The 14,207-nt window shown below is 45.3% G+C and overlaps 2 protein-coding genes across 2 annotated transcripts in view; one reads left to right on the top strand and one right to left on the bottom strand.

Moving 5' to 3' along the window:
* The window catches only part of smarcb1a (SWI/SNF related BAF chromatin remodeling complex subunit B1a), a gene marked incomplete at its 5' end in the record, with an annotated part of 6,465 nt that extends 1,045 nt beyond the window's left edge, over window positions 1-5,420 (top strand). Inside the window, 8 exons of the mRNA XM_080003593.1 lie at window positions 152-263; window positions 351-480; window positions 1,237-1,374; window positions 1,476-1,603; window positions 1,799-1,965; window positions 2,647-2,837; window positions 4,838-4,969; window positions 5,071-5,420. Of these exons, the coding sequence (XP_079859719.1) occupies window positions 152-263; window positions 351-480; window positions 1,237-1,374; window positions 1,476-1,603; window positions 1,799-1,965; window positions 2,647-2,837; window positions 4,838-4,969; window positions 5,071-5,110 (1,038 nt within the window). The 3' untranslated portion in view covers window positions 5,111-5,420. The remainder of the gene's footprint in view (window positions 1-151; window positions 264-350; window positions 481-1,236; window positions 1,375-1,475; window positions 1,604-1,798; window positions 1,966-2,646; window positions 2,838-4,837; window positions 4,970-5,070) is intronic.
* A 483-nt stretch (window positions 5,421-5,903) lies between these two features.
* Window positions 5,904-11,543, bottom strand: LOC307232801 (derlin-2-like). The gene is made up of 7 exons (XM_080003969.1): window positions 11,442-11,543; window positions 10,370-10,435; window positions 10,218-10,291; window positions 9,514-9,607; window positions 7,334-7,529; window positions 7,155-7,245; window positions 5,904-6,591 (listed from the first exon to the last, which is right to left on the bottom strand). The coding sequence occupies exons 1-7, from the start codon at window positions 11,529-11,531 to the stop codon at window positions 6,492-6,494; spliced, it is 711 nt and encodes a 236-aa protein (XP_079860095.1). The 5' UTR covers window positions 11,532-11,543; the 3' UTR covers window positions 5,904-6,491.
* Between the last annotated feature and the right edge of the window lie 2,664 nt (window positions 11,544-14,207).

Here is a 14,207-nt window from a genome sequence, read left to right as displayed (position 1 = left end):
TGAATGAATACAAGAGAGATGTTGAGATTTGTCTTCAATTTCATATAAATTTGTCATAAATATGATTACATTTGTTATGTCAGTTATATATAAGAAAATAATATCTTAAGGTAACAGTTTTAAATATGTGTGTGTGTCTCTCTGTCTCCAGGTGGGTAATTACCTTCGTATGTTCAGAGGCTCCCTGTACAAGAGGTATCCATCGTTATGGAGGAAACTGGCGTCAGTGGAAGAGCGGAAGAAAATAGTGGAGTCATCTCACGGTCAGTATGACTCAGTTTCTGCCCAGGTGGTTTATTACAGGAGTTAAGCTTCTGAAAGATTTCCCGTCCTGTTGTTCTTGTGTTCAGATCACGGCTACACCACGCTGGCCACCAGCGTCACCCTGCTCCGGGCATCAGAGGTGGAGGAGATCTTTGATGGGAACGATGAGAAGTACAAAGCTATTTCCATCAGCACGGAGCCGCCGGCCTACCTCAGGTACTGGGCTTCAGAATCGCAGACAAATTTAGCTGTTGGAAATGTTTCTTGTTGAGCATCCACGGTGCTTGACTCATTACATTGTATGATTTTTATTATTTTATTTTTGTGATTAATGAAGCTTGGAGGCCAGTGTGTGAACATGGTTTGGATTGCATGGAAATTAGCTCTTTGTCATGGTAGTGTAAAAGCTGTGGTTTGGATCCAACACTAAACCGGAGTAATCCGGTGTCAGGGATTGGTGTAATGTATTAACCCTCCTCAGAAAATAAAATAAATGAATCCACTTACTAGAGCTGGGTGTTGGCCAAGATCTCAAGATTCAGTTCAATCCGATATTGATGAGGCGGCTCATGATACGATTCCATGTCAATATATTGATTTTGTTTACAGAATGGGAATTGCTTAGAATATTGCACCATCCCCCAAGCCTAAATACAGTAATATACATTTCTGTTTAATACAGTAATTCAATATCTGAATTCATTTACAGTTATCAAAAATGCAAATTTCTAATCGATTCAGAAACCGAAACAATAGAATTGAATCGTTAAATCGTATAGAGTATTTTTCTCTTTCAACCCGTTACCCTACCGCTTACATACAAGCTACTTACTTTTCAACGAGGTCAACAGGGTGTCACCTCCCTCTAAACGCTGAGGATTTAAAAACCAGCACAGAACTTTGAGACGATGTTATGCGTACGTGGCGGTGTGGATGGACATAACGACTCCCGTCTCTCCTCCTCTGTGACAGGGAGCAGAAGGCCAAGCGGAACAGCCAGTGGGTTCCCACGCTGCCCAACAGCTCGCACCACCTGGACGCCGTGCCCTGCTCCACCACCATCAACCGCAGTCGGCTGGGGCGCGACAAGAAGAGGACCTTCCCCCTCTGGTAAGACATGGTACTGCAAGGGGGCATCGGCTTGGATCGGAGTCCTTTCCGACCGGGTCACGCTGGAGGTTTGTTTGGCCATTCATACTCTTTTCATCCAGCTTTGACGACCACGACCCGGCTGTGATCCACGAGAACGCCACCCAATCCGAGGTCCTGGTTCCCATCAGACTGGACATGGAAATCGAAGGACAGAAGCTGCGAGACGCCTTCACCTGGAACATGAACGGTGAGCGTCGTTGGATTTTAATACTTAAAGCTTATGGGAGGTTCCAAAGGTATTAACATGGATGAAAAAGGTGGTTACTGAGAGTTTTACTTGTCCAAGACCTTAAAACTTCAAAAGTACCAGTTTAGATCCAAGAGACAGGAAGTGGTGTGTGAACGTTTCCCACGGTGCCCTGGGTCTCCCTGAACCGTGCAGAGAAGCTGATGACCCCCGAGATGTTCGCTGAGATCCTGTGTGACGACCTGGACCTGAACCCACTGGCATTCGTCCCCGCCATCGCCTCGGCCATCCGCCAGCAGATCGAGTCCTATCCCACCGACAGCATCCTGGAGGAGCAGACGGACCAGAGGGTCATCATCAAGGTGAGTCTGACCTCTGACCCCCAAGGTATTCAGTTTAAGGGTCGAAGCTCCAGGAGCCGTCTGTATTCATTTCTACCGCGCGCAAAAGGCTCTGACCCTTCAGTTTCCGATCGAGGGTCCGGATGAGGACCGATCGATACTGTGATTTTGTGATTGAGACTCGATCGTCTGCGATTCTGATTATCGTAACATGGTGATATAGTTAAATATTGTCTTTGAGGGGCGTTCTAGTGAAGTAATGCTGTTTTCTGTTGTACTGTTCTAATCAATGTCATATTATCCACATGACTATTGCTTGTTTCTCATATATATCTTGTAAATATTGTGTGATTATCTTATCAAAGCACCCATATTGAAAGCGTTCTAAGCTCAGGACCAACTAGAATTTAACTTTCTTTAGCTTCCTTTGCACCACGTTGAACATAAAAGATAAGCTGTGCCCCCAAATAGTGAACAAATATTTATTTTTTCTTTGCAATTCTCTAGAATTTCCCCAAAGGATTCATAAAGTTGTATCTCGTACCTTATCTTAATATAGTAAATACTCATCGGATATAATGTTTTTACATTTGCTTTTATGATACTATTTAAATATATATATATATATTTTTTAAATTGTTATTAGTATTATTTCTTCATTATTATTTTTTGTTATGTATTTGATCCCGTTCCGCCCTGCAGCTCAACATCCACGTGGGGAACATCTCGCTGGTGGACCAGTTCGAGTGGGACATGTCGGAGAGGGAGAACTCTCCAGAGAAGTTTGCCCTGAAGCTCTGCTCGGAGCTGGGCCTCGGAGGCGAGTTCGTCACCACCATCGCATACAGCATCAGAGGACAACTGAGCTGGCACCAGAGGACCTACGCCTTCAGGTAACGCATATATTTAGCAAAAACTCTGGTTTTAAATTGCATTAAATGTTATGTATTTGTCTTTATATATTCTGCATATGCTGTTATACAAGTACGCTGCAGTGAAATGATAAAAGGTGAACTCCGAGGGAAGGAATAGAATCCATATCAGAACCACCACTAATAACACTCATATTGTGTAGCTCCCCCTCGTGTCCCCAAAACAGCTGTGACCCGTGGAGGCAGTGACTCCACCAGACTCTGAAGGTGTCCTGTGGTATCTGGCACCAAGACGTAGCAGCAGATCCTTTAAGTCCTTTTAGCCCTTTCCCACTGCACCTAAAACCCAGTAACAGCCGCTGACATCCGGCATTTGTCATCAGTGGGAAAGGAAAAACCCAGGCCTCGGTCCCGGGTAAAAAGACCCGGCAATAGACACACATTTTAATGGGCTCCAGCTCCAATCGGCTCCGATGTAAACAGGACAACCGGGTTGATCCGTTCATTTTGGCCCCTTTACCTGCACGATGCCACGCACGTTGAATTGCCATACATTTGGCGCATACATAGACAGGAATATCCCTGCATCGTTCCATCATTTCATATCCCATTTAGAATCCAAACTCCAATGAGAAGCTATTCACTTATTCCACCACTTTCACCACCGCTACAGTAGTTCTTCTGTGGCATCGAACCAGACGGGCTACACTTGGCTCCCCACGTGCATCAATGAGCCTTGGGCCCCATGACCCTGTCGCCGGTTCACAGTCGTCCTTCCTTGGACACTTTTGGTAGTAACCACTGCACAGAGGGAACAGCCACAAGACCTGTGCTTGTGGAGATGCTCTGACCCAGTCGTCCAGCATCACAATGTGCTCAGATCCTTACCACGCCCATTCAGACAGACAGACTTCACTTGATGCCTCATATAATAATAATATAAAACTGTGTGTGTGAGAGTGTGTGTGTGTGTGTGTGTGTGTGTGTGTGTGTGTGTGTGTGTGTGTGTGTGTGTGTGTGTGTGTGTGTGTGTGTGTGTGTGTGTGTGTGTGTGTGTGTGTGTGTGTGTGTGTATAATATATAACAGTATCAATGTTATTCACTTCACTTGTCACTGCTTTAATGTTGTGGCTGATCAGTGTATGTGCACAAGAAAGTAATCATACAAGCAAAACATATCCATAGGCATAATATATATAATTTTAACATTTCTGTGTGGGGTGTGCAGCCTGCTCCCTAGTGGCCATGCTAAGAAACACTTTGGGGTGTAAGTTCACATTGGGAGCAACCTGTCAACACACAGTGGAATACTCCTTTAAATGTGTAAAGAGGCTTCAGAATGCATCAAAATATTGGATTGATAACAATTAAAACTAACTAAACTCCTTGTATGTATTTGGTTTTCAAAAAAGTTATAGATTTCAAATCATCATTCTAGAGCATATATAACATTTTCAAAACATCTGTAACAGAAACTTATGCCAATGTTTCCCAGTTTGGCATTGAGAGAAACTCAAATCCAGCTTCCTTCCGAAGTGCGTGTGTGTGCGCGTGTGCGTGTTGTCATGCTGCTGCTCCTGTGTGTAACATTATCCTGCGGTGCCAGTTAATGTCTATTTGGGGCCCCGGGGCCCCGTGCAGCAGCACAGCTCGAACATCTGGTGTTTACAGTGTCTGAACAGCTGGAGACGGATCAGATGTTTCTGATAACCTGCTGATCTGAGCAGCGATGTAGAGCCATTGTGGTGTTTTTATTGCAAGCGCCGTTTCCCTCGGCAGTAAATAACCGAAATGAAATGTATGTCTGAGCGGAGCCGGGGCCCGTTTGGAATGCGGGGAGGTGTCAGCAGCTCTGGACGGATTATGTACAAGGAGAGGCTTTATTCATCCCTGGAGCAGCTCGCATCAACACAAATAGGCAATAAAAATAAAAACAAAATAAACGACAAGCGTAGGAGATAATCGATGACCCTCCGCACGGGTGATTCAGTTGGGTGTCTTCATTGTGCCGTGTTGTGCAGTGAGAACCCGCTCCCCACCGTGGAGATCGCCATCAGAAACACGGGGGACGCCGACCAGTGGTGCCCCCTGCTGGAGACGCTGACGGACGCCGAGATGGAGAAGAAGATCCGCGACCAGGACAGGAACACCAGGTGAACGGCGGCTCAGAGGAGGCTTCAGAGGGAAGGAGGCGACGCCCTGGGGGTGGGTGGGGTCTGTTTTTCTCTGACACTCGCTCTGTTTCTCTTTGCAGGCGGATGAGGCGGCTGGCCAACACAGCGCCTGCGTGGTAGTTGGTGTAGCTACTGCCCCGCCCCGCCCCGCCCCCAGGGAGGCGAGCTGACATGAGGTACACGGCTCCGCCCGAAACACCAACCACAGCAGCAACAGAGACATTCCTTCAGCTGGCTGCCCCCCTCCCCCACACACACACACACCAACACTTTTTATTTTGAAAAATCCTGCTTAGATATTAGCTCCGCCTCTTTTCCTATTATGGAGAAATTCCCTCCACCCCCCCTTCGTTGACCACTGACTCTCTCGTCTTCCCGCCCCAAGGAGGAAATCCCACACGGCCAATCTGAGATAATATATTACGTTGCATTTGTGGTCTTTTTTTTGTACGTTTTAATAATTCTTTCAAAATAAAAGTCGATGAGAAACCGAAAAAGGTCTGGGTCGTTCAGCGTTGCTCTCCGGCACCAAAACAGAATTAAAATAAAAGTTGTGGGTGCTCTTCTATCCAAAAAGATTTATCTTTTTTAATCCTCAATCTTCAGTCCATGATCTTAATTTATTTAGTACATTGTGAACTCTATGAAAGAAAATATATACAATCAATTCTAGAGAAAAGATGACTTACTGATTATAAAAACATTGAAATTCTTATAACCTTAAACAATTCACAAAACTCTACGTGCAAATGAGAAGTGCTGTTCTCTTCCATTCAAATTTCACTTAAATCCAACTTCAATTCATTTTTTTTCTTAATTAAGACAGTTGAAGACTTATTTTTTATCAGTTATCTGAATGATTCACCCAATTCCATTCAAGACAATTCACTTCACAAAAGGAAAACAAATCAGATTATTTATTTGAGATTTTCTGGCTTGTTTACACATTATTGTTTGTTAGACGTTATCAAGCTGCACAATTAGATCCGCGAACTGACGGTACATTCATGTGAGAGAAATAGTGTGTGTGTGTGTGTGTGTGTGTGTGTGTGTGTGTGTAAGCACTTTCTATTCTGATCTCTTGTGTTTGGCACACAAAGGGTTAGGAAAGTGCCGACTCTGCAGGTTTCCAGCAGAACAACAGTCTGTCGTCGTGTCTGTTCTCTGCGGGCCATCCATCACGTGTCTTTAGGTCCTTGAAATCGTCCTCAGAACCATTTCAAGGACCCTTTCACAGTGTCTGCACGTCATTAAAAAGTCCAAAAAGCTTTAAGGTCAATAAAATCAAATCTAAATCTAAGGCTGTAAACTGCATTGGGAAGTCTGAAATACAGTTTTTTAATGGCTGTGTATACACAACAACCTGAAAAGTATCAGGGCTCCGGCATCAAAGGAACTTTGAATGAAGTTTGTTCTTTAATGACATTATTATTATTATTATTTCAGTTCTAGAAGTTGTAAAAAGTTTACAGGGTCACTCGGAGGGCCTTCGCCATGGAAACTACAAGTCAGCATCCCCCCCCTCCACTTCCTGTTCCCGTGGCGGCTCGGGGGCTTCCTGCGGGGGAGGCGTGGCCGAGCGCCGGTCGAACAGGATGCGTCTGGAGGAGAAGAGAGGTTGAAACACAGCGACAGGACGCCATGTTTAATAGAAGCATCATTCAGTGACAAAGAGTTAGTTCCAGAGCGTGATATGAGTCAGCCAAGCAAAGAGTTTGTCTGTCTGTTCCCTCAGCATTAAACATAGTTTCAAACTGAATGTGTATAAAATGTAATATTTAACTCAAGCACTTGGACTTTGAATTAGACATAATCAAGGACCTGCAGACTGACCAGCAGCGGTGGAACAAGTACTTGGACATTTGACTTCATTAAAATAACTAATCACCCTAGTAAAAGTTTATAAGTACTTCAATGCTATTAGATGTACTTAAGTTAATGAAACTGTTAAAGTACTACAAGTACTTGTCATATCCAGTGCCCTGATATAAAGGAGCCTATAATACTTCATAAAGTACTACAGAACCTTTTTTTTTCTTCTGCAGATGATGCTCATGCACATCCTGATTATAGGATCATCATAGTCTCTGAGACTGAAGATATTGAAAAATAGACTTAAATACCAAAAGTACTTTTACTCTGTAACTTCCCCGGTGAGACTCACAGCAGTTCTGGGGTCAGCAGCAGCTTCCGTCCTCCCGGTTGGTTCGGCAGAACGTCCTCCAGGTAGTAGTACACGTGGCCAACCACGATACCTGAGGAGCGAGAGGCCAGAAGCAGAGTTGGTGCCTCACTCTACCTCCACCCAACAAGTTCCATTCCAGATCGTTTGGGTTTTTCTACCTAGAATATCAACGGCAACAGAGTTGCCGAGCAACAGGGAGAATCCCATGAGCACCCAAGGCAGGAAGGGCGCCTGGAAGCTGAGGAGGCCGAAGAAGTTCATCTGCAGGACGGGGTTCCTGCGGCTCCACACGTACACCAGCATGACGGTGAAGGCCTGGCCGAGGAAGAGCAGCCTGGAAAACAGCCCGATCAGCTGAGGCCACACGGTCAAAGACAAACTGCTCTGCTCGTCCCGTCATCACCCTGCACCCACTCTGGGTTCCACAATGTTATTGTTTGTAAATCCTTTGGCGACTCGCTGTAAACATTTTGATTTCACAGAAACATTTGGATAAAGCTGCAAACAGTATAAATTGTAAGTCCTACTTTGGTTTGGACTTGAGATCAACAAAAACATTTCAGAAACTCCAAGAAACATCCTGAACACTTTGCTTTGCCCTGTAAAAACACTTTATGTAATAGTGCACCATAACTGCTATCTTCATTTACACTGATCAGCCACAACATTAAAGCAGTGACAGGTGAAGTGAATAACATTGATCATCTGGTTCCAATGGCACCTGTCAAGGGTTGGGATATATTATAATTATATATATAAACTGTTATATATTATTAAAAAAAATATATATATATATATATGAGGCAGCAAGTGAAGAGTGAGTTGTTGAAGTATAAAAATGGGCGTGGTAAGGATCTGAGCCACTTTGACAAGGAGCACATTGTGATGCTGGACGACTGGGTCAGAGCATCTCCACAAGCACAGGTCTTGTGGCTGTTCCCTCTGTGCAGTGGTTACTACCAAAAGTGTCCAAGGAAGGACGACTGTGAACCGGCCACAGGGTCATGGGGCCCAAGGCTCATTGATGCACGTGGGGAGTGAAGTCTAGTCCGTCTGGTTGGATCCCACAGAAGAACTACTGCAGCACAAAGTGTTGAAACAGTGGATGTTGCTATGATAGAAAGGTGTAGAACACACAGTGCATGGCAGCTTGCTGCGTATGGGAGCTCACAGTGTCCACGCTGACCCCTGTCCACCCCTGAAAGCACCTACAATGGACACCTGAGCGTCACAACTGGACCATGGAGCAATGGAAGAATGTGGAGGTCTGATGAATCACCTTTTCTTCTTGGTGCCAGATACCACAGGACACCTTCAGAGTCTGGTGGAGTCCATGCCTCCAAGGGTCACAGCTGTTTTGGCAGCACAAGGTAGAGCTACACAAAATGAGTGTTATTAGTGGTGCTTTTAATGTTGTGGCTGATCGGTGTATTAATGCAGTTCAAACCTTGAGATCCCTCACAAATCATTATGCACAGTGTGTGTGCGCGTGTTTGCAGGTTCTAGACGCAGGTTTTTAGAGGTTCTTGCCCTCCCCTCCAATACCACCAGCCACCACTAGTCGATTAGAGAGGTACAGAGATTGAAAAGGTCTGCCTCATGCATTTAAAAAACAAACCTTACAATGATCGGCCCTTAAATATGGATGAAGCGTGAGTGTGGAATCGAGGGATTTTAAAAGGATAGATTCAGGATTCAGGCATGAACCTGGAGAAAAGGAACCAGAAGTGCGTTGCTGTTCCTTCTGGGTGAAGCTCCGTGGTCACACCGCTGTGCCAGCCTAATATTACAGCGCTAATGAACACTTTATAGACCTGTAGTTAGCTCTGATCTGCACAACACCACGCGACTCATAAAACGCAACGTTGACCGCTTCATCAGCGGCCTGGAGGTAAACAACCAGAAGTAGGTCGTTACGCTGGAATGTGGCTTAAAAACCTACTGAGCATCAGCAAACAGGCCGTCCTGCAGGAGTACCTTATATAGTACTACGACTCCTTGTACTATACTGCAGCTTCCTATCCTGCAGTACTGTATACAGTACTGTATATAGTACTACCACTCCATGTATTATACTTCATCTATCCTATCCTGTAGTACTGTATACAGTACTGTGTATATAGTACTACCACTCCATGTATTATACTGCATCTATCCTACAGTACTACCAGTAGTGGAACAACAGATGTCTCTTCCTTTTGCAGTAAATGTGTTATTTTCAGGTCAGGGACATGATTTTCCTCTGATTCAACACCCGTTCCCTCTCTCGTCCTCATATCGATGTAAAAAGAATCCATTTGTAAAGATGTCGACAAATAACAAAGCAGTGAAAGGATACGGTCATCAGGACTCCTCCAAACAGGAAGAGAAAGACAAAGTCTGCCGTCCGACCCCGGAAGCATCCTTCTTCCAGCAGGCGGCAGTATCGATAACTGGCTTTGTCAAGGACCGACCTGGAGGCTTGGACCAGTAGGATTCACCAGAGGTGGAAAACTCCACTCCGGGATTTTGAACCAACCATGTGGATTATAAGTATCGACCCAGAGGAACAAGTTATAAACACAAATACCTTATTGATCCCGGGAAGGGAATCAATTGATCCCGAGGGAAATGTCAGCGTCGGCCGCAGACAACCGATGGATCAGTGCACGACTGGAGCAGAAACACGGAAACAGGACTTTTACTTTCTGGACCTGGACTCCTGCAGCTCTGGGATTTGAGACTTTTAGCGCCATTTTCGGAACAACTCAACTTTCCTCCGCAAAACGTTACGCCCCTAAACAAAGTGTAGAAAAGAGCCTGTTTGGAAATGCAGATATTTAAATATCAGTGATATGGGAGTGTCCAAGCTTTATAGAGCGTTTGCGGTTTGACACAGTGAAAATCTTGGACGATGCAACCTTTGATTGCAAGACACCTGAGTGGAAGTGCAGGTCAGCTATGCAAATCGGAATTCCAATGTGGAACAAAGTGGTGCGGAGATATCTTTCTAATTATCGATATACATAAAAAATGAAGTGACAAATCTGAGGCAAAGGATACAGGAAGACGATGTTGATCAAGAAACCAAATCCAAGGGAGCCAAAAAATAAGAAGTTGGTGATGAGACGCCAAACCTGCAAAACACCAGAGGCGCAACGTGGTAAAGACGGAAAGACAGAGAGAGGAGGAGCTGAACTGAACTGAACGGTTACCTGACATTTTCTGAAGATGAGGTCGGGGTTGAAGTACAGCTGGAACGGAGTGATGAGCTCCAGCTGCTGGAAAATACAAACAGAATAATGATGCCAAATGAATGAAAATCTCCAGGACATGAGTTATTTGGCACCAAATGGAGCCTTAACAGATGATGTTGAGCTTTTAATAATAAAAATTAAGGAGCACCTTTCCCCCAAAAATACAAATTAAAGCTGGTCAATAATTAACATGTCTTTGAATTAATTAATGATATAATAATATTAATAATAACAAATTTAGCTGCAGGCAGCAATACACGGGGTTTAGTCGTGTTAGGTAGGTATTACAGTTCTCGGTGTTTCCTTTCCGAGGTTACGTTGAACGCCGCATGGGCTCCGTCTCCTGGTTGCTCGTCTTGCGGAGCAACCACAATGCGGTCTACACAGCGCAACCCTCCAAATGCAACATCCTTCAACTTCCCGTTAATTTTCATCGCTTTTTCACTATTTCACTAATTAATGAATTTCACAAACTAATGAATTATTATTTATAGATCATGTCACACATTTTAAAATGACGTGTATGAAATGTGAAATTAATAAATCAGGAAAAAATATTATTTGCATTAATTTAAATAAAGACTTTGAATCCGAGTCCCCATCAGACCCCATCAGAGCCCCCCAGTAAGTCCCCATCAGACCCCATCAGAGCCCCCCAGTTAGTCCCCATCAGACCCCTCAGTTAGTCCCCATCAGACCCCATCAGACGCCCAGTTAGACCCCTTAAAACACCCCAGTCGTCCCCATCAGACGCCATCTGCCCCATGGGGACCTCCTCCCTCCTCCTCCTCCCTCCTCCTCCTCCCTCCTCCTCCTCCCCCTCCTCCCTCCTCCTCCTCCTCCTCCCTCCTCCTCCTCCCTCCTCCTCCTCCTCCTCCTCCTCCTCCTCCTCCTCCTCCTCCTCCTCCTCCTCCTCCTGCTCCTCCCTCCTCCTCCTCCTCCTCCTCCTCCTCCTCCTCCCTCCTCCCTCCTCCTCCTCCTCCTCCTCCTCCTCCTCCCTCCTCCTCCTCCTCCTCCTCCTCCTCCTCACCACCGCGGCAGTGGTCGCCAGGCAGGCTGTGACGTAGGCCCGTGTCACCGCGGGGGTCTGTAGATATTCCTGGGTCCAGCTCCGAGCCATGGCGCGCGCCGCTGCCCGAGCAGCTGAGCCATGTTTGGGGACCGACTGTGACGTCATCGCGTCGATCCACGTCGACACGCCCCCACCCGCCGTATCGACCAATCGCAGCATCATCCCATCCCCAGTCCTCCTTATGATAATAACCTGAAGCTTTATCAATGTCATCATTATTATAAATACAATCAAGTAGTTATTTATTTTTTAATAAAAAGATAAAGTATTATAAAAAAGCTGTATTATCTATTATATATATATACATATATATTTAGTTCTTAGATGAAATACAGGCCTTGTGCCTTTCTTTTAATGAACAACAGAGAGGGAGGGTTAGGATTTTATTATAAAGCAGAATAATACGCATGTATTACATTTCAATGTACAAGCTACAGGCTACATACGAGTACAAAAGGTAAAAGACAAACAGTATATGTACAACAAATGTTTTCTCAATGTTTGCATATAAATACAGTATTGTTGTTTTTTTTAACATATCAGTCATAATTCAATGATCAACAACACTTTAGAGGAGTTTGCAGGAAGGATAACAACAACAAAAAATAATCACAAACAGGTTGTAAGGGTGTGGTTGTTATGCTGTCAGCGTCCTGCACTGGCTCACCATGCTCTGTCTGCGTCTGTATTCAAGTGCTGAGCTCAGGGCACCAGCGGGGCTTCCCAAAACACACTTCACCAAGTCTCATCTTATCTCAACATGGCTGATGCGTCGAATCCAACGCTGGATTTATCTAATGCTGGGATCGTGAGAGGACACTGGGGACTTTTTAAAATATCTACAACACACAAATGTATTGACAGACTTGCATTCTGTGCAGTAAGTGCCACTTTAGTCGTAATTATTGCAGCCCCTTGGCTTTTCACCCAGCGCGTGGATGTTGGCTGGAGTAGGTTTTTGGTTTCAAGGCTTGTAGCAGGACGTCAGGGCTTGAGTGTTTCCCTGAAGTGCCACCATTGACCAAACGTTTCCACCAACATTGTAAAGTAATTCAGCACCAGTTGAATCCAAAACCCAGTTCCCCCCCGTCGGCAAAAAGCAACAGACAGGTCGGAAAACACACCTTTATAAGGAGGTTTCAAGTGGGAAAAACATCTGTACAGTACCTGAACATCATGGAGAGAGGGATGGAGGGATGAAGAGAGAGAGAGAGAGACAGTACCTGAACATCATGGAGAGAGGGATGGAGGGATGAAGAGAGAGAGAGAGAGAGAGACAGTACCTGAACATCATGGAGAGAGGGATGGAGGGATGAAGAGAGAGAGAGAGAGAGAGACAGTACCTGAACATCATGGAGAGAGGGATGGAGGGATGAAGAGAGAGAGAGAGAGACAGTACCTGAACATCATGGAGAGAGGGATGGAGGGATGAAGAGAGAGAGAGAGAGACAGTACCTGAACATCATGGAGAGAGGGATGGAGGGATGAAGACAGAGAGAGAGAGAGACAGTACCTGAACATCATGGAGAGAGGGATGGAGGGATGAAGACAGAGAGAGAGAGAGACAGTACCTGAACATCATGGCAAGAGGATGGAGGGATGAAGATAGAGAGAGAGAGAGAGAGAGAGAGAGAGACAGTACCTGAACATCATGGAGAGAGGGATGGAGGGATGAAGACAGAGAGAGAGAGAGAGAGAGTACCTGAACATCATGGAGAGAGGGATGGAGGGATGAAGAGAGAGAGAGACAGTACCTAAATTAAATATCATGGAGTGAGGGATGGAGGGATGGAGAGAGAGAGAGAGAGAGACAGTACCTGAACATCATGGAGAGAGGGATGAAGAGGGAGAGACCATGTTATCAGTGAGACATGTCTTCATTTAAAGAGTAAGAAGAAGGGATGAGAGTCCTCTCCACTTGCAGTTGCAAGGTCTCTCCTGTAGATGGCGCCTCACTGCTTTGCCATGAAGACAAAGAGCATTTCAAGGAGTTGGGATTAGACTCTACTCCACCTCTACTCCACCTCTACTCCACCTCTACTCCACCTCTATTCCACCTCTATTCCACCTCTACTCCACTTCTACTCCACCTCTACTCCACCTCTACTCCACCTCTATTCCACCTCTACTCCACTTCTATTCCACCTCTACTCCACCTCTACTCCACCTCTACTCCACTTCTATTCCACCTCTACTCCACTTCTATTCCACCTCTACTCCACCTCTATTCCACCACGACTCCTCCTCTATTCCACCTCTACTCTACCATTACTCCACCTCTACTCCACCTCTATCCCTCCGTTTAATCTTGGGAGCGTCTCAGCATCGTCGACGCTTTTGCTCCAAAATGTAATTTGTTGATATTTCGTCAAGTTGAAGATTTTAACGTTGATTCAGTGACGATCGGCTCAGGAAGTGATGTCATCACAGAGAACACGTTTACTGCACAGGGAAGAATAGAGCGACGAGGGAGTGGACTCCACCTCTACTCCATCTATACCTCGACTCCACCTCTACTCCATCTATACCTCGACTCCACCTCTACTCCATCTATACCTCGACTCCACCTCTATTCCATCTATACCTCGACTCCACCTCTATTCCATCTATACCTCGACTCCACCTCTATTCCATCTATACCTCGACTCCACCTCTACTCCGCCTCTACCTCCACTCTACTCTGATGAAGGAATCAGTGATTTTCACCAATATCGGGATGAAAAT

Source organism: Zeus faber (assembly GCF_960531495.2).
Source record: "Zeus faber genome assembly, chromosome: 7".
NCBI classification, from domain to species: Eukaryota; Metazoa; Chordata; class Actinopteri; order Zeiformes; family Zeidae; genus Zeus; species Zeus faber.
This window is presented reverse-complemented; position numbering and strand designations above follow the sequence as displayed.